Source organism: Chiloscyllium punctatum, chromosome 48, assembly GCF_047496795.1.
Source record: "Chiloscyllium punctatum isolate Juve2018m chromosome 48, sChiPun1.3, whole genome shotgun sequence".
In the NCBI taxonomy this organism is placed as follows: Eukaryota; Metazoa; Chordata; class Chondrichthyes; order Orectolobiformes; family Hemiscylliidae; genus Chiloscyllium; species Chiloscyllium punctatum.
The window spans coordinates 54,492,178-54,518,389 of record NC_092786.1 but is presented as its reverse complement, the minus strand read 5'-3'; the positions used below and the strand labels follow the sequence as shown (position 1 = coordinate 54,518,389).

At 40.7% G+C, this 26,212-nt stretch overlaps 1 protein-coding gene across 3 annotated transcripts in view; it reads left to right on the top strand.

Moving 5' to 3' along the window:
* Positions 1–26,212, top strand: part of map2k5 (mitogen-activated protein kinase kinase 5) — a 385,015-nt gene that overhangs the window by 264,085 nt on the left and 94,718 nt on the right. For all 3 annotated transcript variants that reach the window (XM_072565277.1, XM_072565276.1, XM_072565278.1), the window contains exon 16: positions 9,878–9,949. In XM_072565277.1, the coding sequence (XP_072421378.1) occupies positions 9,878–9,949 (72 nt within the window). The remainder of the gene's footprint in view (positions 1–9,877; positions 9,950–26,212) is intronic.

The window sequence follows — 26,212 nt, the reverse complement described above, 5'->3', positions numbered from 1 at the left end:
TTAGAAAATGGCTGCCTGAGTGAAGTCCTAATTAATTACTTAGAAGTTATTCAGGAAGGTCTGGGAACTTTCAAAGGACCCAAAGCCACCTTGTATGTTGCCCAGGAAGCAATTTCACAGTTCTGCAAGGCCCACCCAGTGCCATTTGCCTTACCAGCAAAAGTAGAGACATCAGGCAGAAGGCTGGAAACTAGTCCAGTTTGCAGGATGGGCAGCACTGGTTGTAACTATTGTGAAGCCTGTTGGGTCGTTTACCTTTGTATGGATTTTGTAAACTGCTTCTCGCAGCTGGAAAAATACACAGTCCCTTACATAGAAGTTTTATACACAAAGCTGGCAGGGAGGCTGTCCATCATGAAGCTGGACATAAGCCATATGTGAACTTGCGATTGGATGAGGATTCCCAGAAATATGCTACAATTAATATCCACAAGGGATTGTACCAATACACGAGACTGATATTTGTGGTATCCTCAACCTGTGCCATTTTTCAGCAGACAATGGAGAATATTTCACAAGGTCTACCCCAGGTTGCCACTTATCTCAATTATAAAGATAAAAGGGAAGATTAATAAGAAGCATTTACAGAACTTGGACGTAGTCCTTAGATGATTCTCCCAGACAGGCAGACGCCTTAGAAGGGAAAAATGTATGTTCCAGGTACCCCAAGTGACCTACTTGGACTACAGAGTCAGCAAGACTGGATTACACCTATTGCAAGATAAAGTGAGAGCGATAAAAGGTGCTCGGTTCCCTTGTCCATATCTGAGCATAGTTCTTTGCTTTGGCTGATGAATCATTGCAGATAGTTCAGCCATAACCTGTCACCTTTGCATCAACACTTTAAAAGGGTCAGCTTGAAAAGGTGACAAAGCCAAGCTAAAGCTTTCAGGGAAGTGAAACAGCTATCATCCTCTATGATGTTGACACACTATAACCCGAATCAAAATCTGTATTGACGTGATGCCACTGAGTATGGCATTGGGGTCATAGCTCATAGGTGGGTCAATGGAGACAAACTCCCAATAGTGAAAGCATCCAGGATCTTGGTTAATGCAGAGCGCAAATACTTCCAGATAGAGAAAGAAGGTTTGGTTGTCGTATTTGGAATCAGGGTGTTCCACCAATATCTTTTCGGATGTAAATTTGTAATAATAATGGACAGCGAACCCTTGCTAGGCCTACTTAAAGAGGACAGGGCGGTGCTGCCCACAGATTCAGGTTGAATTCAGCATTGGGCTCTCATACTAAGTGTGTATAATTACCAGTTGGAGCACTGTCTAGGTGGCAAAGTAGCAAAAGTGGATGCACTGAGCCATATCCTGCTGACAGATGCACTACCAGTAGTACTACCATTGGAAGAGTCCATAATGCTTTTGAATTTTCTGGACACACTTCCAGTCACAGCTGACGATGTCAGACTTTGAATGCAGAAAGATTTGGTCCTGGCAAAATTGAAACAGCTGGTGGTGATGGGGGAAACCAAAGGGCTGGCACAGCCAGAATTGAAATCTTTTTGAACCCGAGACCAGATCACAATAGAAAGTGTCATATTATTATGAGAAGCAAGAGTGATTGTCCCGAGTAAAAGTCACAGCCAGATACAAGCTGAACTCCACTAGGGCCATCCATGGGTTTCCAAAATAAAGAGGTTGGCCAGAAATTATGTCTGGTGGCCAGGATTGGATGCAGACACAGTTGCGATGGTGGCACAGTGCTCAGCGGGCCAACAAGGACAAAAATTACTGCCAGTAGCTGTTGGGAATGACCCTGGACCCAGTGACATGTCGACTATGCAGGTCCTTTCACGGACTCAATGTTCTTAGTCATTGTGGAAACCCACTCAAAATGGCTAAATGTGCATAAAGTTGATTTGTCAAACAAGGAGATGACGATAGAAAAAACTGCGCACATCACAGAGAATGGACCATCATTTACAAGCAGGGAATTTGAGTATTCCATACAAGAACAGCACTATACCTTCCATAATCCAGTGGTCTGGCAGACAGAAAGAGTAGTCCAAACTTTGAAGGTAGGCTCAAAGAAACCACCTACAGCTTAACTAAATACCATCCCTCATGCAATTACAGGGACAGTTCCAGTAGTGTGGCTAATGAGGAGAAGACCCAGCCATTCCCATGAATGTTGGTGAGCTGCTGGCTATAATTATTGTCCTTGTAGGCATTCTGGACACTGTCCCATCAATGCAGCTCTGTCTGTATCCAGTTCTGGACACCAACCATAACTTCTCACTAGCATCTTTATTTTAGAGACTCCTGGATGACCAGTGGAGAAGACTTTGCACCAGATTAACTCTGATCTTTCCAGACCTCGGAGTGGGGGCGCGGGTAGGTAGTGAAAAGGCATACAAGAATGTCTCCCCTAAGCGAGAGAGACAGTATACTTCAGGAAATTAAGTTTGATGTGGGAACCATGGGAATGTCCCTGCATGGGTAAGAGACACGGTTGATCCAAGGTCAGGTCTAGTGACATATAAAGTTCGGCTAGGTGCGGCGGTCCTGAATAAGCATGTGGACCATATGAAAACTGCAAACTCACAAACTGTCTGGAAGCAAACTGTACCCAACTCCTCAGTTGCCTTTTTGACTGTTCTGAAACCTGTGGGTTCTCCCTCTCCTTCGTGCATTGAAGATACCTTTGAATCTGACTTGGACGTGCCAGATATTGCCACCTTGACACCTTTGCTGCCTGAAGAATGAATTTCTTCCAAGATCTCCCGGCATAAGGGGCAAGTAACTGTGCATTATACGTCACCTGTATTAGAGGCAGAGTTGGAGGAACCTGACCGGGTGTTAAAACACCCCAGGAGGAGCTACAAAAAAAAGAACCACCAATGCCATCGGACTCTAAGTTGGACAGGATGTCATGATTGTAATAATGTCAGTTCCATGGACCTCATAGAATATGAATTCCCTGATTGGGGTTATAATCTAGTCCAGTCAAGAAGCCCTGGCTAGCAGATATAAATAGGAGTGTCAGACATCCTGTTCACTCTGAGAACTGGCTCTGAGGAAGCTGGGTCAGTATCATGGACTCTCCACACCTAAATGAAGATGACTTGGTGATGGGATACTGGTGAGAAATCATTTCACTGTCCATTTCATTTGAATTAATTGTCGTATTACTTTGAAGTAATACTACAATTACTTCAAATGAAATAGCCAGTTAAGAGTCAACCACATCGCTATGGGTCTAGAGTCACATGAACTGGGCCAAGTAAAGATAATAGGTTTCTTTCAGTAAAGCTCAATGGTGAACCACTTGGAATTCTGTAATAACCTAGTAGCTTCGTAGTGAATCTCATGGCTGAAGCTAACTTTTGATCCTGATTTATTCAGTCAACTAAATTTAATTTCTGTGAGGTATGATTTGACCTCATGTCTCCAGTTTGTGTCCATGCCTGTAATTTGCTAATTCAGTAACATGATTTTGTTGTCATAAATCACAATAATGGCTTTTTGGGCTCTTCAAAGGACAATTAAGGTAAAAATGCATTTGTTTGGACTGAAGTCGTTGGTAGTATTATTTCTGACAAAGACATCAGTAAACTAATTAACTTTTGTAACAATTCTACAATTTCATGGTCTCTCTTCCTGATTCCAATTTTTTATTTCCAGATATTGACAGTTGGACTCTCATTTTTGAACTACCTTCATGGCATTTTATCTCTGGATTATTAGTCAAAATTTCTGGGTTATTAGATCATAAATAAACGCACCTTGTTTGCCAAATGGCCATTATTATTGTTATTATTGCACTCCTGCTGCCTGAATTACCTGTTCACAAGATCCAACTTCCCTCTATTTATCTTGTAAATCCATATCTCTGCAAAGTAATTTTTTTGATGTTTTCGATAGATGCCCAGTTTACACATAAAACTGTTGTGCCAGGGAGTCAGTGATTTTGTTTCTTTTTTTAACTGCCCCCCCCCCACCGTCCCCCTCATACACAAGCTATTTGACATAATATGAACATTCCTTGATAATGACACATGTAATAGAAATAGTGCTGGTTCTGTGCGATTAAACCCATTGGGCAGATTGAAATTATAGAAATATTAACATGGAATGATATTATTTCCCCCATGTGTATTCTGTCTCTACAGGGGACCTACTTAGTTTAATCCTCCCTTACTCATATTCTATGCTGTCTTACATAACTATATAGTGCCAAGTTCAAATATAAGTCTCCGTATGCAATTTTTAAAAAATTTGCATATTCTGCTATCATTTTTATGAAATGCTCCAGGTGTTCAGTAGTGATGTCATTCTAAATGCCTGGAGTCTGGGAGGCATGCTAGCCCAACCTTTCTACTTTGAGTGCTGCCACCCTTTAAAATACATATTTTTTTTAAATCTGTTTTTATCCTTCCCAATTTTATTTGGTCAAAGCTTTTATTGTGACATTGGCAGCATCCTGTATCTTTGTGAAGAGAAAACCAAAATATTCACTTAATACTCAATTATGATCTCAGCCTTAAGATGTTCTTGGTCTCTAAAGGCTCACCCAGCATTGATTATCATTTTACTGTTTAGATACTGTTGAACAACCTTTGGATTCCCTTTCATGCTATCTGCTAATGTATACTTACGTACTCTTTTTGGCCCTTTATTTCCTTTTTCAGTACTCCTTTAAAGCTTTGTATTCATCTTGGTTTTCTACTCTGTTACAAACCTTACATCTATCAAAAGTATCCCTCTTCTGTATAATTCTAGTCTTTGTAAATCATCCAGGGTGCTCAAGCTTTGTGTGTCTTCCATTTCTCTCTTGTGTTAAATCTGAAATCAAATAACCTATTCCGCTCATTTACTGTTTTACCTTTTAATATTTCAAATCCTGGGTCACCTTCAATTTGAGTTTAAAAGCAACGAATGTTAGTTAGGGTTGTATATAAGAACTGATTTGTTGCCCCTCCAACTCAATTTTAATTTAATCCCTTCCCTCTCTTCCTAGTCTTCCCTATTTCTATTGGTGATGATTGTTCTCTTAATGAGTAACATGAGTGATTTGGCAATAGTTTTATTTTTAAAATAAAAACTAGTTCCTCAGGGAGGAGGCATGGTGGCATGGTGGCAATGTCACTGGATTAGCAATCCATAGACTGGACTGGATCACTAGGTTAATGTTCTAAGAGCTGTTGTGGTTCAATGACAACGTTTCTATTTTGGGCCAGAAAATGTGGATTCAAATCCCAACTGCTCCAGAAGTGTGTTGGAACAATCCTGGACAGGTTGATGAATTAAAGAACAGAAATTGCTAGAGAAACTCAGCAGGGCTGGCAACATCTGCGGAGAGAAAGCACCATGAATATTTCGGGACCAGTGATCCTTCTTAAGAACTGGGGTTAACTCTGCTTTCTCTCCACAGATGCTGCCAGACCTGCTGAGTTTCTCCACCAATTTCTTGGTTTTTGTTTTAGCTTTTTGATATCTGCAGTTCTGTGGATTTTTTGATTAAACAAAGAACTGATTTCTCTCTTGTGGTACAAAGGCAGTCCCAATCTCTGAGTCAGAAGGTCTGGGTTCAAATTCTACTTGCCCAGATGTGTCTTAACATATCTGAACATTTTCATTAAAATAACTAGACCCAAGTCCTAGACTTTAACACAAATACTCATCTTGATTGCCTTATCTCAGTTTTAAGAAGAAACTGGCTTCTGTGGGCATCTTTGCAGAGGGTGGGTAGGAAGACCTCCTTGTGGTTCTGCTCCGGGACCTGGCTAAAGTAGCCATCTAAAAGGTTATTTGTTACTGCCTGCCTCTCATCCATGGCTACATTCATGCCTGGGTGTCGAGCACCCTCAGAGTTATGAGAGATAGGTGGGCACTGTGGGAAGTGAACTGTATTATCAACCCCTCCAATACTATTGTGATTTTAAATACCCCTCCCCTTGTTTCCGTCCCTTTCTGATTTTTGATATTCTGACACTGCCTCTCGGGGGCAGTACATGTAATTTATTGCTCAGTTAGTTAACTGTGTGGATGAAACATGGAACTGGAAAGGCACAGCAGGTCAGACAGAGTAGGAGGAGCAGGAAAGTCAACATTTCAGGTGGGAACCCTTCATCAGGACCAGACACCCAGTCCTGATGAAGGGTTTCAACCCAAAACGACAACTTTCCTGCTCCTCTGATGCTGTCTTACATGCTATGTCTTTCCAGCTCCACATTTTATCAACTCTGACTTCCAGCATCTGCAGTACTTACTATCTCCTCATTAATTGTGTGAGTTGATAGTTTAAAAAAAACTGGTTTCCACCTAATTGCAGACATTGGTTTGTAGAAGAAAAAAATGTTCTGGACTTATGCTGCAGAGAGGGTTGTGAATAAATCTATGTAGAAAGCAGATTGACTTCTGTTGCTTCCTTTGCATGATTGATGTTTCCTAATTTATGATTACCTGCCAATCTTTGATTCCAAATTCTGGATTAGTGGTGCTGGAAGAGCACAGCAGTTCAAGCAGCATCCAATGAGCAGCGAAATCGACGTTTCGGGCAAGAGCCCTTCATCAGGAATAAAGGCAGTGAGCCTGAAGCGTGGAGAGATAAGCTAGAGGAGGGTGGGGGTGGGGAGAGAGTAGCATAGAGTACAATGGGTGAGTGGGGGAGGAGATGAAGGTGATAGGTCAGGAAGGGGAGGGTGGAGTGGATAGGTAGAAAAGGAGCTAGGCAGGTCGGACAAGTCTGGACAAGTCAAGGGGACAGGGCTGAACTGGAAGTTTGAAACTAGGATGAGATGGGGGAAGGGGAAATGAGGAAGCTGTTGAAGTCCACATTGATGCCCCGGGGTTGAAGTGTTCCGAGGCGGAAGATGAGGCGTTCTTCCTCCAGGCGTCTGGAGGTGAGGGAGCGGCAGTGAAGGAGGCCCAGGACCTCCATGTCCTCGGCAGAGTGGGAGGGGGAGTTGAAATGTTGGGCCACGGGGCGGTTTGGTTGATTGGTGCAGGTGTCTCGGAGATGTTCCCTAAAGCGCTCTGCTAGGAGGCGCCCAGTCTCCCCAATGTAGAGGAGACCACATCGGGAGCAATGGATACAATAAATGATATTATTGGATGCGCAGGTAAAACTTTGATGGATGTGGAAGGCTCCTTTAGGGCCTTGGATAGAGGTGAGGGAGGAGGTGTGGGCACAGGTTTTACAGTTCCTGCGGTGGCAGGGGAAAGAGCCAGAATGGGAGGGTGGGTCGTAGGGGGGTGTGGACCTGACCAGGTAGTCACGGAGGGAACGGTCTTTGCGGAAGGCGGAAAGGGGTGGGGAGGGAAATATGTCCCTGGTGGTGGGGTCTTTTTGGAGGTGGCGGAAATGTCGGCGGATGATTTGGTTTATGCGAAGGTTTGTAGGGTGGAAGGTGAGCACCAGGGGCGTTCTGTCCTTGTTACGGTTGGAGGGGTGGGGTCTGAGGGCGGAGGTGCGGGATGTAGACGAGATGCGTTGGAGGGCATCTTTAACCATGTGGGAAGGGAAATTGTGGCCTCTAAAGAAGGAGGCCATCTGGTGTGTTCTGTGGTGGAACTGGTCCTCCTGGAAGCAGATACGGCAGAGGCGGAGGAATTGGGAATACGGGATGGCATTTTTGCAAGAGATAGGGTGGGAAGAGGTGTAATCCAGGTAGCTGTGGGAGTCGGTGGGTTTGTAAAAAATGTCAGTGTCAAGTCGGTCGTCACTGATGGAGATGGAGAGGTCCAGAAGGGGGAGGGAGGTGTCAGAGATGGTCCAGGTAAATTTAAGGTCAGGGTGGAATGTGTTGGTGAAGTTGATGACTTGCTCAACCTCCTCGCGGGAGCACGAGGTGGCGCCAATGCAGTCATCAATGTAGTGGAGGAAGAGGTGGGGAGTAGTGCCGGTGTAATTACGGAAGATCAACTGTTCTACGTAGCCAACAAAGAGACAGGCATAGCTGGGGCCCATACATGTGCCCATGGCTACCCCTTTGGTCTAGAGGAAGTGGGAGGATTCAAAGGAGAAATTATTAAGGGTGAGGACCAGTTCGGCCAAGCGAATGAGAGTGTCAGTGGATGGGTACTGTTGGGGACGTCTGGAGATGAAAAAACGGAGGGCTTGGAGGCCCTGGTCATGGCGGATGGAGGTGTAGAAGGATTGGATATGCATGGTGAAGATGAGGCGTTGGGGGCCGGGGAAACGGAAGTCTTGGAGGAGGTGGAGGGCGTGGGTGGTGTCTCGAATGTATGTGGGGAGTTTCTGGACTCGGGGGGGATAGGACAGTGTCGAGGTAGGTAGAGATGAGTTCAGTGGGGCAGGAGCATGCTGAGACAATGGGTCAGCCAGGGTGGTCAGGCTTGTGGATCTTGGGAAGGAGGTAGAACCGGGCAGTGCGGGGTTCCCGGACTATGAGGTTGGAAGCTGTGGGTGGGTGATCTCCTGAGGTGATGAGGTTCTGTATGGTCTGGGAGATGATGGTTTGGCGATGGGGGGTGGGGTCATGCTCGAGGGGGCAGTAGGAAGGATTCCAGTCCAGTTAGGTCAAATTCCTCTTCTCTGAAACTTGCTTTCCTTCAATGAGTATTTTCACATTTGAATTTTCTTTGTTCTTTTCCGTAATTGCTTTAAACCTAATGACATTGTGATCACTAACACCATACTTAAAATAAAAGTGATTAGAGTTAGGAACTAAGCTGTGAGTTCCTGTGAACTAGATTTAAATTTTGGATAGAGGAGGAATAGAATCAGCCAAATTCTGATTGGATTTGGAAATCACATGCAAACACCACTGGATACCAATGTAAATATAACCTCTTTTCAGGAAAAGGTTTTGCAGAAGAAAGTTGACAGTGTTAAAGCTCCTCACTCTTCCATTTAACAATTGATTGCATATTGTTTTGCTTTTAATACTTCCAAAGAACTTAAAATGTAGTTTTGCACTTATTGGGTTACCCTTTTGCCCTTCATTACTGTTGATTATAGCCAATTATCGCTGTGTAATTGAATGGGGAAAACTACTTTATTTAATCATATAACCTGAAGGTTAATGTAAATTAGGTTTTGAAGGTACTCTGTAGTGGGAGAACCTATAATTAAAACTGGTTGCATGTTTTCTCATCTTTCGTGTAAAACACCAGATCTAATTTGATTTTTTTTATCACTACCCAGCACCCTGTTCTCATTTTGATACTTTTAATAATTCCCTTGCAAACATTTAATGTGCATTATTTGCCATTGTTTGGCTTGAAACAGAGTTGAATTTGACCCATTCCCTAGAAATCTGAGAACATTTTATTTTGCTTCAGTATTTTTCCCCTTTAGGAAGAACAAACAAGTTAAATTCAGGCCAGCCTTAAAACATTTGATCTATTAATTTTACCATTGAAGAAATTATTTGTATTGTTGTCCATCCTCCTCCAGGTATAACAATAATACAAAAAAAACTGGAATCTGCCGATCCTTTTATTTGTAATTCTTGGCCTGTGAGCATTTTTATGCCATTTATATAAAAATGTATTATGTATGGTATGTATTAAGAGTTGATATGGAAATATTTATCGAATGCCATGTAGATTCCCCATTAGAAACTTTACCTTTATTGTTTTTGCGGTACTTTGGGGAGCAGATTTGTGACTGTAATTCAATCCTCACCTACCGGTTTCACACGAGGATGGTATAATTGGAGGAATATGTACCATTCTTGCAAGAATGTATTGGTGAAAGCTACTTTGAATGTGTGATCTGCAACATGAGGAAACTAACTACAAAACATTTTTTTGTCAAATGGGAGCACACATTAAAGCCTTTCTAATTCAGACTATTGTTAAATTGAAGTGGAAATGTACTAAATCGGTTAATTAGATTTTAGATTATAGTTCCAAAACATAACTCCTGAAGTGTTATTCCATTCCTTTTACAGCCTGAACGAATAGCAGGTGAACAGTATGGAATACATTCAGATGTGTGGAGCTTTGGGATCTCATTTATGGAGGTGAGCTAACGTGTGTGTGTGTTTCTTGTCAAAATGTTCTGATAAAGTTGTACATTTTATTATCATTTGAATTCGAAGCTACAATTAAGTTAGATTTGTGATTTCATTTCTGGAAAGGTAATTGTTTTTAAAAAAAATCAGTAAGTAATTTGGAAAAGTGAACTGAAGCTATTATTTCCAAAAAAAAACATATGACCTAAGTTAAGTACCAAGCAGGATAAATGTGGTATTAATTGATGAAGTGTTTACAAATTGAATTTTATGGCATGCTGAGAAAACAGACCAGGGGCCACTAGTGTTTTTTTTTAGCTTCAAAATCAGTTTTCAGTTCACGAGATCATTTTCACCCCTGCAGAAAGTGATGCTCTCCTGGCTATGAGTGTTTCTGTAGAAATTTTCAAGCTGTCAGAACTGAAAAGAAATTTAGATCATCAGACTGGAAAGACGTCTCTAGGCCATCAAAGCTAGACAGAGTCAGTTAAGAAACTAAAGAGATACGATGGGGGCAACACTTCACTGGGATTGAGTATCAGTAAAGGTTATTGCTGGGAAATGGCTTGAATTTTTTTGCTGTTTCTGTTAAAATCTTTCTAAAGTGTCTTCTAAAGCTTAGCTTTTTTTGTGTAATAAACCTGTGTTCTTTTGTTAAAGAACATTGGCAACCTTATGTAAATATGCTTAGTGACTCGCCACCACGGTCACCAACTGCAGAAGTTTAACTTCTGATCTATCAAGCCATTCTGGGATCTGATGTATTCAGTATTGCAATCAGCTAAAATCATAATCATGTAAATTGGAGTTAAAATGGAGTTAGGAATGTAAGAACATCAAAAAAAAGAGCAAGAATGCATCATAGGACACTTCAATTTAGTGGTGTTGCATTTTCTAATTTGCTGAGACTGTTCTAGAATTCAGGTACTTTTGCAAAACCATATCAGTGTATCCACCATCTCTCAGCTGCCTCGTTTAGAACCCTGAGATATAGTCCATCAGGTCCTGTTAATTTATTGTTGAGTGTTAATTTTTCTTTGACAAAAGATGGCAAATTAGGAGAGGGAAACAGAACATGAAGAGAGAGAACTGCTCATAAGAATAGCTGACATGGAAGCCAGAAAGGGAACTTGGCTAATCAGTATTTTAGTTGGAGTAGAGATGAAGCGTCAGAATATGGAACTCACAGACATCATGAGCTTCTTAAGGTGATATAAGATAAATGGATTTCAGTACTGCAGTGGTCTGAGGGGATTTTAGAGTAAGGCTGTCTCAGTGGCCCGGGAGAAGGAAGGAAGATGGCAGATGAAGCCCATTAGATGGTCACAATCTTAATCTTCGTGAGTTCCTTACACATATTGGTGGAAGAAAGTGAAGACTACAGATACTGGACAGTCAGAGTCAAAAAATGTAGCACTGGAAAAGTACAGCAGGTCAGGAGGATCTCAGGAGCAGGAGAGTTGTCATTTCAGGTTTAAGCCTTTCTTTATGCCTGTAACATAGATTGCTGTCTGACCTAGTGTGCTTTTCCAGCACCACATATATTGGTGGAAGACAGGTGAAGGAAATGTGGAAGAGAAGATTAAGAAATTAGTTTGTGATAGACAAAAGAAGCCATTGGTTTCCTTTGCATTCCAGGTGATTCTGGAATAGAGTACAGTTTTGGAATTTCAGAGCAGTACTTAATAGTGTTTATATAATCAAGCCAGATTTATTAGTGAAAGATTAAACTAACTGAATGCCATATCTGTTTAAGGCTGAATCCTTTAAACATAAGAGAATAGAGATGATGCCTCTTCTGGGCATTTGACTAGGGTGAGTGAAAATAATTTTTCATTGGGGTACATAGTCAAAACTATGGGTGATGGTGTTCTTGAGCAATCAGTAATGCAGAACTGTTATGGTGAACAGAGGGTCAAGGCGAGACAGCAGGATTTGAAAGTGCAGTTGTGAGTTGAGAGAGTTTATTTTTAGAGGTTGACACCAAAGAATGTAGGATTGGAAGAGCGAAAGGTCTGTGAGTGGAGAGTGATACTGGAAAAGACAGTGATCCCAGCTGGTCTTATCTGAGATTGATATAGTTGTAGTGGCCTTTCAGTGTGAATCAGCAAGGTCTCAGGTAGCCATCAAAAGGCCTATGGCATTTATATGGACGGAGAGATTAAGAGTGGGCTAGGAGGGCATGAACTCCAAAAAGAGAGCATGTGATGAATTGAAGATTAAGAAATCACTCGGTGCAGGCTCTGAGGGAAGGTGGATGGTATAAAATAAAGATTTTCAGTGTGACCTGAGCAGCAAAATGAAATGCTCAGGGTGACTAAAGTGCCAGAGTAAGAGAAGATAAGAAGGGCTGATTACCTAGACCATTACCATGGCAGTTTGAACAGAGCAACTGGTTGAAGGTATAACCAGAAATAAACTGCATTTCAGCAATTGATGTTGTCGCACTTGAACCATATTTCTCTCAATGCCATGATATTCCTGCAGTCATGCAAGATAAGCTCATGAATGAACTGAAATTCTGGAAAAAATCTTGGAGAAGGGTATGGTGAAAGACAATACCTGACAGAGTCCCATAATGTCAGCAATGTATATGACAATGAGGAGAATTGTCAAGATTAACTCTGAGGACTCATTGAACATTGTGGCTGGTGACAGAGTAGGACAGGACAGTTCAGATTGCAGCTGCAAACGAGGCAGAGTGTAGTGCCTCAATGGACCCTTCAGAGGTGCCAAAAGAATGATAAAAGAAGCAGTAGGCATATTTTTAATTGTGTCAAGCCTGGGAAGATAGCTGGAGAAGTACTGAAGAGTTGAGATAAGGATTTAGGAGGTGAGAGTACCTGAGAACGTAGTAATGAAGACAAAGTGAGGATTCTAGGAGGCATAACAAGCAAAGTTTTAAAAATAAATGTGGAATGGAAATGGAACTAGAGGCTCAATTGAAATTCATGCCCTAAAGATGCTAAAAAACATGTCATTCAAACCCTCAAGATGCTAAAGTAATTGTGGTACATTATAACTAATATATATATCATAAATGTAATGAGGAAATAAGCAAGTAACATGAAGTTTACCCATAGATCTTTCATTGTTTGTAATGTTTGGCAGTAGTTCAAAACCTCCATTTGGAACACACAGACGTATGTGGTTATCGATGGTGAATTTTGCATTGAGTTGTTTCTAATGTCTCAATTTATTGAGGGGCATTGAACCCTTCAATTAAAAGAATCCTTGACTTCAGCTCACTGATTTGCCTGTATATTTGCATTGAATATTGCACGTGATAATTCTGTGATATTATTCTATTCAACTGACAAAACATGGTGTTTATTAGTCATTTGGATGCTCTAATAGGACTCAATAAAGAACTGAACAGTTATATTTCTTTGTATATTCTGTAATATTCACGCGTCAATTTATTTTGCACATTGCTGTCCGTTGATGACTGAGTTCATATTCTTCTGAAACTAAATTAGGCAATTACAATCCGTCAAGCTAATAGATTGATTACAGTTCCTAGGCAAGAAATAGCCAGAAGTTCACCTTTGAAGTCTGTTTTCAACATATTTTTTGCCTTCATAAATCACGTTAAAGGAAGCATTTATTTAAAATACTAATTAATGTTAAGTGCCTATTTATGATCCTAAAGCAAGTTTCTGTTAACGATTTATAATTTCCACATACGTGCTGAAACTACATGCAATGCAGTGATTTGATATTCAGGCTCAAAATGTCTGGTGTAAGTTGTGATTTACCCTTTTCAAATATCTTTGATTTCGCAGTAGAACATGTGAAAAGCTCCACTGTTTTTATTACATTGAAATGATTAAGTTGAATGATTTATTCATTCAGATCATACATGTGCAGTAATTAAAAATCAAATAGAGAATATTTTTTCACAGAAATTGCTGGAAAAGCTCAGCAGGTATGACAGCATCTATAGAGAGCAATCACAGTTAACATTCCAATGAATCTGTGAGGGATTCTGAAGATATCTCTCTGATTTCTGTCCACAGATGCTGCCAGACCTAATGAGCTTTTCCAGCAATTTTTGTTTTTGATTCTGATTTCCAACCTCCTCAGCTCTTTCAGTTTTTATTTGAGAATATTTATTTTTGCCACATTCTCTCTTTTGCTGCAGTTTAAATTATAAGTTGTTTTCTAAGTTAATTTCTTCATGACTGTGCATATAATTTTGAAAACTACATGTCATATAAGTTAGCTTCCTTAGGCCAAAACCCATTATATTCTCCTGACAGTCTTGAGGTGGCATTATTCTACAATGGTAGCGCAATGGTCTTCAGTGAACACTACAGTACTTTTAAAATACGGTGTTTTCATTGGCTTTTTTAATTTTATTGAGTATATCGCTCCTAAGAGACCACTAGTTAGTAGTGAATAAAAGCCCTTGTTTTGATTTCTTACTTGGTTCACTAGGGCTAGTGTGCTATAGATTGAGCCTCACTATTCCTGGAGTGGTACCAAATGTTATAAGTTTTTTTAAGATATGCACAGTATCCCAATTTACCTCATTTTCAGACCAATGTTGATTGAAAGCATGGACCATGTTTCTGTACTAAACAAGAATCCTTATTTATTGTGAGGAATTAGACCATAGCTACAGGCAAAAAGATACAAACCATTAGCATATAACCTATTGTTATGAAGGTGTAGGTGTGTACTGTACCTTTAAGAGAGAGTGGAAGCTGGCACTGACGTAGAGAGCACAAAGGGTGCTGAAAAATTTTAAAATATAGCATTTGATTGAAACAAATAGCTGGAGCTGCGTTACCATGGTACAAAGCAAATTCAAATTCAGCTAATCAGTTTACATTATGCCCAGATACCAAAATCCAATCAAATTTGAATTTTACTGTTTTGGATGACCTCAAAATGAAATGATTTTGGAGTTTAAAATTGGACATTGAACAGTTAGGGAGAGAACAACAAAGAGCTGCCAATCACCACTTAACAGCCAGCAGACTAACTCTCCAAAAGGTACCTGTCCATAAGAAATTTATACAGCAGAAGACCGAAGCCGATCTCGAAAAATTTACAGAGAAAGTTCGACATCCATAAACGACAGCTGGGTTTGAAAGTGATTTGCTGTAAATCTAAGAGGGAATTTATCGGACCAGTATTGTAGAGTGGAATGTGAAAATAGATTTAAGAGAAAGGAGTTGTAAATAGTTGTTGTTTAATGTTCTATTTTGGACTTGAAAAATAAAACTATTAATTTTTTTCTTTAAATAGGGGTATTTGGGATAGTCCTTTGCCATTCAAAATCTAACAAATTATGGCATGAGGTGAACTTTTGTGTGTCTGGTTTAAATTAGCACAGGGTTTAACCCATATCTTAATACTATTAACAACAACTCTAATCCCCTTATAAACTCCCGCTTACCCCATACACTCACTCTCATCCACAGACAAACAAATAGGAAAAATTAATTATTGGCAGTAGTAGAGAAAAACTGGAAAGTCAGTGTTTGCTTCCCAATTCCTGTATTGAGATAATTCTTCTTTGGCTGGCCATGCCCTTGATGTTGTGTTGTATTTTTCTGGGAATTTCCACTGGCTTGTGACAAGTCCAGAGCAACTAATTCACTGTGCTAACAGTAACAGCTGCAAGAATGATAACCGGTTTTCTTCAAGTTTAAACTTTTGTTTTACTGCAGAAAACAGTAGCTTCTGCTAAGGAGAACAAATGTATGTTCCTCCATGACGTTCTCTTTCTGTAACTTGTTTCTAATTCCAACTTGCTTAGTTAGCTGAGAAGAAATCAGCTTCAATTGTAAAATCTCCTCAGCTCCTGATTATCTTCATATTGCAGCCTCAAAACACAGTTTACAATCGTTATCAAACTCCTTGCCAGGAACTTATGAAGACATCTCTGAATGAATATTGGAGTGGGGGGGCAGGGGGGAGGATCAGTTGTTGTAGTCCACATTGGGATGAACAACATAGGCAAAGGTAGGGTGAATGACCTGTTCGGGAATCATCAAGCATTAGTAAGGAAAGGTCTCAAAGGTCATAATCTCCGGATTACTGCCTGAGCCACATGCCAATTGGAATAGGGATAAGAAAGTTAGGGAAGTAAACACATGGCTAAGGGATTGGTGTGGGAAAGAGGGATTCCATTTCAAGGGGGATTGGCATCAGTTTTGGAACCGGGGGAGGGGGGATCTATACCCTTGGGACAGTCTCCACCTGAACCCATCTGGAACTGGTGTTCTAGTGAAAAGGATAAATAGGGTGGTCAGTAGGACTTTAAACTTCTGATTCAGGGGGAAGGGAAAGAGAAAGTGATAGGGAGTATGGAGTTAAATGGAAAGATAAGCAGCAGGATAGCATGTGTGCAGGTGGGTTTAACCTTGAGGCAGACTAGGAATGCAGCAAAAAAGAAAGATAACTCAGGACATCTTATGTTCTCCAGTATCTCTACTAATGATAAGACAGCTAGCATTAAGGCACTTTACCTGAATGCTCATTGTATTCACAACAAAGTAGATGAATTAACGGTGCAAATCATCGTGAATAATTATGATATGGTAGGCATCACAGTGACTTGGTTGCAGGGAGTTCAGAGCTGGAGTTAAACATCCAAGGATTTACAACATATAGAAAAAACAGGGAGATGGGCAGAGGGGGCGGTTTGCCTTGTTAGTTAAGAATGAAATTAAATCTATGGCACTGAATGACGTAGGGTCGGATGACATATGGCAAAAAAACCATATTCGGAGTTATAGACAGACCTCCTAACAGTGGTCAAGACCAAGGGTCCAAGATGTACCTGGAAATAGATAGAGCATGTCAGAAAGGCAAGGTCGCGGTGATCATAGGAGACTTCAATATGCAGGTGGACTGGGTGAATAATGTTGCCAGTGGATCCAAAGAAAAGGAATTCATGGAATGTCTACAGGATGGCTTTTTGGAACAGCTTGTGATGGAGCCCACAAGGGAGCAGGCTATTCTGAACTTAATGCTGTGTAATGAGCCAGACTTTATAAAAGCTGTTAAAGTAAGGGAACACTTAGGAGGCAGCGATCATAATATGGTAGAGTTTGGTCTGCAGTTTGAAAGAGAAAAGGCAAAATCGGATGTTATGGTGTTACAGCTAAATAAAGGTAATTACAGCGGCATCAGAGAGGAACTTATGAAAATCGACTGGAAGCAGAGACTAGCGGGGAAGATGGTAGAGCAACAATGGCAGGAGTTTCTGGGTATAATTGAGGACACAGTACAGAGGTTCATCTCAAAGAAAAGAAAGATTACCGGGGATGGGGGTGGAATTAGATAGCCATGGCTGACAAAGGAAGTCAGGAAATGTATCAAAGCAAAAGAGAGAGCCAATAAAGTGACCAAGAGCATTGGGAAAGCTACAAAAACAGATGATAACAAAGAGAAAAATAAAGAAGGAGAGGATCAAATATGAAGGTAGGTTAGCCAATAATATTAGAAATTATAGTAAAAGTTTCTTTCAATACATAAGAAACAAATGAGAGGCAGAAGTAGACATTGGGCTGCTCTTAATTGATGCAGGAGGGCTAGTAATGGGAGAAAAGGAAACAGCTGAAGAACTTAATAAGTAATTTGCATCCGTCTTCACAGTGGAAGTCATGAGTAATATCCCAACAATTAAAGAGAGTCAGGGGGCAGAGTTGAGTATGGTAGTCAATACAAAAGAGAAAGGGCTAGGAAAGCTAAAAGGTCTAAAAATTGATAAACCTCTTGGCCCAGATGGGCTACATTCTAGAGGTCTGAGAGAGGTGGCTGAGGAAATAGTGGAGGCGCTGACTGTGACCTTTCAAAAATCATTGGAGTCAGGGAAAGTCCCAGATGATTGGAAAATCATTGTTGAAACCCCCTTGTTCAAAAAAGGATGAAGCCAAAAGTTGGAAAACTATAGGCCAATTAGCCTAACCTCGGTTTTTGGTAAAACTCTAGAATCCATCATTAAGGATGAGATTTCTAAATTCTTGGAAATGCAAGAATTCTTTGAAGTGATAACAAGTAGGTTGGACTAGGGAAACCCAATGGATGTTATCTATCTAGACTTCCAAAAGGCCTTTGATAAGGTGCCTCACGGGAGGCTGCTGAGTAAGGTGAGGGCCCATGGTGTTTGAGGTGAGCTACTGGCATGGATTGGGGATTGGCTGTCTGACAGAAGGCAGAGAGTTGGGATAAAAGGTTTCGGAATGGCAGCTGGTGACAAGTGGTGTCCCACAGGGTTCAGTGTTGGGGCCACAGCTGTTCACTTTATATATTAATGATCTGGATGATGGGACTGGGGGCATTCTAGCGAAGTTGCCGATGATACGAAGTTAGGTGGACAGGCAGGTAGTATTGAGGAGTTGGGGCAGCTGCAGAAAGATTTAGACAGTTTAGGAGAGTGATCCAGGAAATAGCTACTGAAATTCAACGTGAGCAAATGTGAGGTTTTGTACTTTGGAATAAAGAATACAGGCATGGACTATTTTCTACACGCTGAGAAAATTCATAAAGCCGAAGTACAAAGGCATCTGGGAGTGCAAGTCCAGGATTCTTTAAAGGTTAACTTGCAGGTTGAGTCCATGTTTAAGAAAGCCAATGTAATGTTGTCATTTACCTCGAGGGTTGGAATATTAAAGTAGTGATGTGTTTCTGAGACTTTGTGAAGCTCTAGTTAGGCCCCATTTAGAATTCTGTGTCCAATTTTGAGTCCCACATCTCAGGAAGGACATACTGGCACTGGCGCATGTCCAGTGGAGATTCACTAGGATGATCCCTGGAATGGTAGGCTTAACGTACAATGAATGGCTGAGGATCCTGGGATTGTATTCATTAGAGTTTAGAAAGTTGAGGGGAGATCTAATAGAAACTTACAAGATAATGCATGGCTTGGAAAGGATGGATGCTAGGAAGTTGTTTCCATTAGGTGGGGACACTAGGATCCGTGGGCACAGCCTTAAAATTAGAGGAGGTCAATGTAGAACGGAAATAAGGAAACAGTTCTTTAGCCAGAGAGTGTCCAGAAACTTGAAAATGGTAATGATTTTACTTCAGATCTCACTGTAGTTGGTGAATGAATGATATAATAAAAACAGTTGCTGAAAGTATACAGCAGGTGCATCAAAATCAAAAAGAAAAAAAAATTAAAACTTCCTGCAGAACAATGCATTGTTTAGGGCCACTATCATGCCATGCCATAAAAGTAAGACAGATCTACTCTCCATTATATTATCTCAGCTCTGCTATTTCCAAGGAACTCCAGTCGAGGTTAGATGCCAATCTTATGAAGAAATATCCTTTTGTTGTTCTGCCCATTAGTAAATTCACGAAATATACAGACAGCACATGAGGTGAACCCGCTCTCCCACCTCCAGCGTGCCTCTTACACTGCCTCTCTAGTGCAAATTTGGAAAATTGGCCCCTTGGTATACATTCTGTACCATTTGCAAGCAATAATTTCTCAGCTTTTGTGGTAACAGTGATGTTATTTATTTTGTGGTTTCACTTGGCTATTGTTCCTTCCTGTGTTATTCTCCTATCTACTCCCAGTGTGTGTAATGCTGAGATTGGTTTATTTTTTTCTAAAGAAATTCAAATGAAGCATTTGATTTAACAGAAAATACCAGATATGCCAGTAAGCCTCTCCTGTGTCTATTTTGTCTTTACAGTCCTTGTTCACTGTCTACCCCATAATTTTTGTCACAAGTCATTGTCTCTGGAGTAAGGTGCACAGCACAATTTGGCTTTGTTGTATTTTGTTAATTGGCATGTCAGATGTTCCTCAGAGGGCTCCTTCAACATGATTTTTTTTTACTGAAGTGGTTTGAGTGATACGGTGAGTTGTGTTGGCAAGGACAAAGGTTTCAGCAAGGAAAATGTGTCTAGATAGGCGAGTAACAGTAAAAAAAAACCAGACTGACAAGGTCATTGCCATTAAAAGAGCACCACCAATTGAGGTAGGGAGAGAATAGATAATTGGATTATTTCAGCTGTTAGCAATGTTCAATGGCAAATCAGGTTGTTTATTTTTAAGTAACTAATAATGTTAATTTGTGCATTATCTGATATATTTGTGCATTTAGTATGTTCATACTTTTGGACATATTTTCACAACTGATTGTTCTAGTTTACACATATTCAAGAAAAGTTTTCATATCAATATTTTTTCCTGTTACTTGCCTCTATACAATAAAACTAAAAGACACACATTCTTGCTGATATGCATTATCATGGAGACTTCTAGCCCTCCAGAATTTTGCCAAATCATTATTCTTTATTTCTAAACCTACAAGACATGTTAACAGGTTATTCAACTGCAGGCAGCATCGCCATTGTGCAAGATCCATTCCTCATATAGCATTGACATGCCTCACTTTTGAGCATGAGTCATTAAATAGAAGCAAGAATTGATCTTTCCGTTATTCAGCTCAGAAATGCTGAGAGAAGCTAATTCAGTATAGTCTGAAATGGAACTCTCTGGTTTAAATGGCTTGCAAAATGTCTTTGAGTACCCCAACAGGAATCCTTATTTTTCCTGTTACCATTTTTAAAAAATGAAACTCTGAAAGAAATGTTTAGAAACTGCTAATAACAATGTTGTATTTTAACAGATAAATGGAAAATCAACAGAATAGAGGAAAAAATATTTGGGGGAGGTCCATTGTTACTTTCAGAATTACAGTTGTTCAGTTGTGATATAGTGCTGGAAAGGCAATGACATTTTTGCACTTGTCTCTTTCTCATGGATTGTGAAATCAGTAGTTTTAAGAATGCAAATTATGTACATATAATCAGTGTTTTCAAGCAAGACTTAAAAGCCACTCCAAACACTCCAGTGCTCAGTAACTTTTAAAAGCGGTTTTGCCGATAAGACTTACTATATAAAATAGAAGAAGTTATTTTATGTATGATTTAAAGCATTCTGGCTTGCTATTTGGTATGTGTAGTTAAAATATTGCCTACCCTCCCACCTTTTGCAAAAGAAAACCTCAAGGTTACTGTTAGTCAGTGAGTCTAATGAGGACATTAATCCTATTTCCTTTATTATTTAATTTTGTGAGCAGGTTTTTGAAACCTTTTCTACTTCATGCTGCCAAAAGGCATAAATTATTCTTATCCATATGATTTATGAATATTTTAAGCAACTCTGTAACTCAAAGAAAATAAACCGTCATTTATTTACACATTTTGTTGACTGATAGCAAAATATAACAAGAAAGATATCCTCTGTGCTTGGTACTGGATAAAAAGTAATTCATTATTTTAAAGATGGTTTGATTTATCACTTAATTTTGTATTATATTAACATGCTACATTATTGGAAATTGTATTTGTGTTTTGCTTTCAAACAAAGCAGATTATATGTTATAATATGCGAAATATAAACTACCATAAAAGTTGACCCAGAGTACTGACAGTTTAAACAAACTAACAAAATTCCTTAATGGGAAATTGTGAACTTGAATTAACAACAATCACTGGTGTCACTGAGTTATGTTGTGCAAAAATGCATATTTACATAAGATAAGAGCACCAAAGAGAATGTGACAAAATTAAGTTATTCAGCTTTGTATTAATGCAACACAGAATTCAGCTTGGCCCAAACAGATTGTAGGACACCACTTCACACCCCAACAAGATAGCTTTGTGATGTTTCAGTTTTAAATCACTTACAATAAAAGTACATCTGGCATGTTAATATTTCAGTTGTTTTTGACAACATTAAATTGTTTAAAAATGAATTTATATACGTTGTGATATTTGACTTGATTTAAATGTAACAATTATTTATATGCTGATGAGCAAAGTTCTGCATGTGTATAGAATTATCCCTATACAGATATTTGTTATTTTTCGTGACCAGAGAATAGTACATTGTTAGAACAGATATTTTGGGTTTTGGTTGAAAAGGCACATTTTGTCAAAACTTTTACTTGTACTCAAGATAATTTGCAAGAAATACTAAAGTAAAGGAAAAGGAACCTCTTCCTTGTCATACAGATGTAAGGGTTGTTTTCCTTTGCAAATTGAACTGATAAGTGGAAGTCAAAAAGCTTCAAGAAAATGTGTCATTCTTTTAAGCAAAACTCAAGTTCTGTACAAACATGTAACCAAACAACCTTCTGTAATCCAGCAGTGTTCTAGTCATTGTTACTCTTTATCAAGATAAAAGTGAAAGTGTAATACACTGCAAATCCACAGGGTTAACAGTGCTGAGCCTAAAGGTGTCCAAAATCTAGCAGCTTTGTGACTTTTGATCAAGGCGTTTGACAGTGAGCATATGAGATTTCCCAGCTGATGCCAACTAGTCCTGTAGATCTCATTAATGGCAAGCAAGTCCATAATTTCAACTGTTTCTCGAATGAATATCTTAAAAAACTATTTCAGTAGAAAGCCCTTATTTTCTCTCAGTAGAATACTAAATTGGCAATGATCACATTTCACATGACATCTGCTTATGGTCAACATTTGATAATTAGCCAGGACAAATAAGAATGTTCAATAACATTGATTTTGCTCTGGAAATGATACAAGCATGGATTTGCAAAATAGTGTGTGCTTAATGCCATTGTAGCAGAGTAATAAATAGAATTATTTCCACGATCTGGCAAAATAATGTTTCTGTTGATTAACTTGTTAATATTGTAATATTTACAGACAGTTTTACAATTTTTAAACCAACAGTATTTTACTGCTATATCGGTAGCATTTAGTAATTGAGCAAAGAGGTAACAGCTGTGACTAGAGGGACCATGCTTTCAACTTTCATTTTTACATAAAATAGATGACTAAGTAATTCCCCAACTAATGGAACAGATCCAGGTTCTGCAGTTTGACCACATCCAGTCTTGAATGGTGATAGACAGTGAAACACCTAATAGGAGGTTACTCACATCAGCGCTAAAGACAAAGCTGAAATACTTGAATCCATCTTCAGCAAGAAGTGCCACATAAGTGATCCATCTTCGTCTTTTCCTGAGATCTGCAGCATCATAGATACCAGTCTTCAACTACTTCAGTTCCACATGATATCAAGAAATGGCTGAAGGTACTGGATGTTACATCGGCATTGGACCCTGACAACATTCTAGCAATAGTACTAAAGACTTGGGCTCCACCACTAGCCATGCCCCTAGCCAAGCTGTTCAATTGCAGCTACAATACCAGCATCTACCTGATGATGTGAAAAATTGCCAAGTATATTCTGAACACAAAGTATGACAAATCCAAGGCAGGCTAATTACCACCCATCAGACTATTCTCGATCATCAGCAAAGTGAGGAAAAGGGCCATTAATAGTGCTATCAAGGAATAACCTGCTCAGTGATGCTTAGTTTGGATTCTACCAGGTCACTCAACCTTGGTCAAATCAATGACAAAACGATTGAACTCCAGAGGTGAAGCAAGATTGATTCCCCTTATTGTGCATGGTGTCAGGGAACCCTAGCAAAACTGGAGTCAATGGAACTCGAGGCTACAATACTCAGCATGTCAGAGTCATACTTCCCATAAAGGAAAATGGCTGTTGTTGGAGGTCAATTATATCAGCCCCTGGATATCACCGCAGGAGTTCTTCAGATTAGTGTCCTAGGCCTAATCATCTTTAGCTGGTTCATTAATGACCTTTCCTTCTCTATAAAGTGAATGGAAATGTTCACAGATAATTGTATAACGTTTACCACATTCAAGGCACCTCAGATACTGAAGCAGTTTGTGTCCATATATACAGCAAGATTGGGCAGGATCCTGACTTGGGCTGGTAAGGGGCAAGCTACCTTTGCACCACAGAAATGGCAGGCAATTGCCACATCCAACAAGAAAATCTAACCATCATCCCTCGACATTAAATGGCATTACCATTGGTGATTCCTCCCCAGTATCAACATTCTGGGATTTGCTATTACCCAGAAATTGAACTGGACCAGCCATATAAATACTGTGCCTACAATTGCACATCAGATGCTAGGAATTCTTGAGGAAGAGTGCTGACAATCAAACCCCACAACTTGCAAGTTCCCTTCCAATCCACTCATCGGACTGCTGTTCCCTCAGTGTGCAAAAGTGAGGACTGCAGATGCTGGAAACCAGAGTTTAGATCAGAGCGGTGCTGGAAAAGCACAGCAGGTCAGGCAGCATTCGAGAAGCAGGAAAATCGACGTTTCGGGCAAAAGCCCTTCATCAGGAATAGCAATGCATGTTGTGGATGTTGTGCCTGACCTAAGATGTACTAAAAAATAATGTTGTTTTCTTTATATATTTGATAAGGAAAGTAATTCATGGGCAACATGTCCACGAAGATATTCCAATAAATAAGATTGCACAAGATTAGCTCACAGTGCTGATTCTGGACTACAATTTGTTAATCTGTTTTCTTCCCTTAAAAGCATAGGGTTAGAGCAATTAAAATAATTTGCTATATCTCTTAAATTGAAAGGAGTGAACAAACTATACTGATTTCAGATGGTAAAAGGGGAAATGATCATCATTGTATATCTTTGTGGAAAATGTCAACACTTGAAGCGCTAGGGGAGGTGCTAGTTCATTAATCCACCACATGGACAACCTCTGAACAACTCGGTATCAACTATAGACCTGAGATTGATCCAGCCATCTCAACTATCAAACCAATAATCATCAGGAATGGAGGCAGGGAGTCTCCAGGGTGGAGAGATAAATGGGGGGGGGGTCAGTAGCAAAGAGTACAATAGGTGAATGGGGGTGGGGAAAGAGGTGATAGGTCAGAGAGGAGGGTGGGGGAAGGTAGCAAAGAGTACAGTAGGTGAATGGGGGTGGGGATGGAGGTGATAGGTCAGAGAGGAGGGTGGGGAAAGGTAGCAAAGAGTACAATAAGTGAATGGGGGTGGGGATGGAGGTGATAGGTCAGAGGGGAGGGTGGGGGAAGGTAGCAAAGAGTACAATAAGTGAATGGGGGTGGGGATGGAGGTGATAGGTCAGAGAGGAGGGTGAAGCGGATAGGTGGGAAGGGAGATTGGCAGGTAGGACAGGTCATGAGGACAGTGCTGAGCTGGAAGGTTGGAACTAGGGTAAGGCAGGGGGAGGAGAAATGAGGAAACTGGTGAAGTCCACATAGATGCCCTGGGGTTGAAGTGTTCCGAGGTGGATGATGAGGCGTTCTTCCTCCAGGCATCGGATGGTGAGGGAATGGCGGTGGAGGAGGCCCAGGACCTGCGTGTCCTCGGCAGAGTGGGAGGGGGAGTTGAAATGTTGGGCACGGGGCGGTGGGGTTGATTGGTGCGGGTGTCCTGGAGATGTTCCCTTAAGCGCTCTGTGAGAAGACATCCAGTCTCCCCAATGTAGGGGAGACCGCATTGGGAGCAACAAATACAATAAATGACATTGGTGGATGTGCAGGTGAAACTTTGATGGATGTGGAAGGCTCCTTTGGGACCTTGGATGAAGGTGACAGAGGAGGTGTGGGCACAGGTTTTGCAATTCCTGCAGTGGCAGGGGAGGGTGCCAGGATGTGAGGATGGGTCGTTGGGGGATGTGGACCTGACCAGGTAGTCACAGAAGGAACGGTCTTTGTGGAAAGCAGAAAGGTGTGGAGAGGGATATATATCCCTGATGGTGGAGTCTGTTTGGAGGTGGCGGAAATGTCGGCTGGTGATGCGATTAATGCGAAGGTCGGTAGGGTGGAAAGTGGGGACCGGGAGGTTCTGTCCTTGTTACGGTTGAAGGGGTAGGGTTTGAGGGCAGAGGTGCGGGATGTGGATGAGATACGTTGGAGGGCATCTTCAACTACGTGGGAAGAGAAATTGCGATCTCTAAAGAAGGAGGCCATCTGGTGTGTTCTGTGGTGGAACTGGTCCTCCTGGGAGCAGATATGGTGGAGGAATTGGGAATACAGGATGGCATGTTTGCAGGAGGTAGGGTGGAAAGAGTTGGAATCCAGGGAGCTATGTGAGTCGGTGCATTTGTAAAAAATGTCAGTGTCAAGCTGGTCATCATTAATGGAGATGGAGAGGTCCAGGAAGGGGAGGGAGGTGTCAGAGATGGTCCAGGTAAATTTAAGGTCAGGGTGAAATGTGTTGGTGAAGTTGATGAATTGCTCAACCTCCTCGCAGGAGCACGAGGTGGTGCCAATGCAGTCATCAGTGTAGCGGAGGAAGAGGTAGGGAGTGGTGCCAGTGTAACTATGGAAGATGGACTGTTCTACATAGCCAATAAAGAGACAGGCATGGCTGGGGCCCATACAGGTACCCATGGCTACCCCTTTAGTCTGGAGGACGCGGGAGGATTCGAAGGAGAAATTATTAA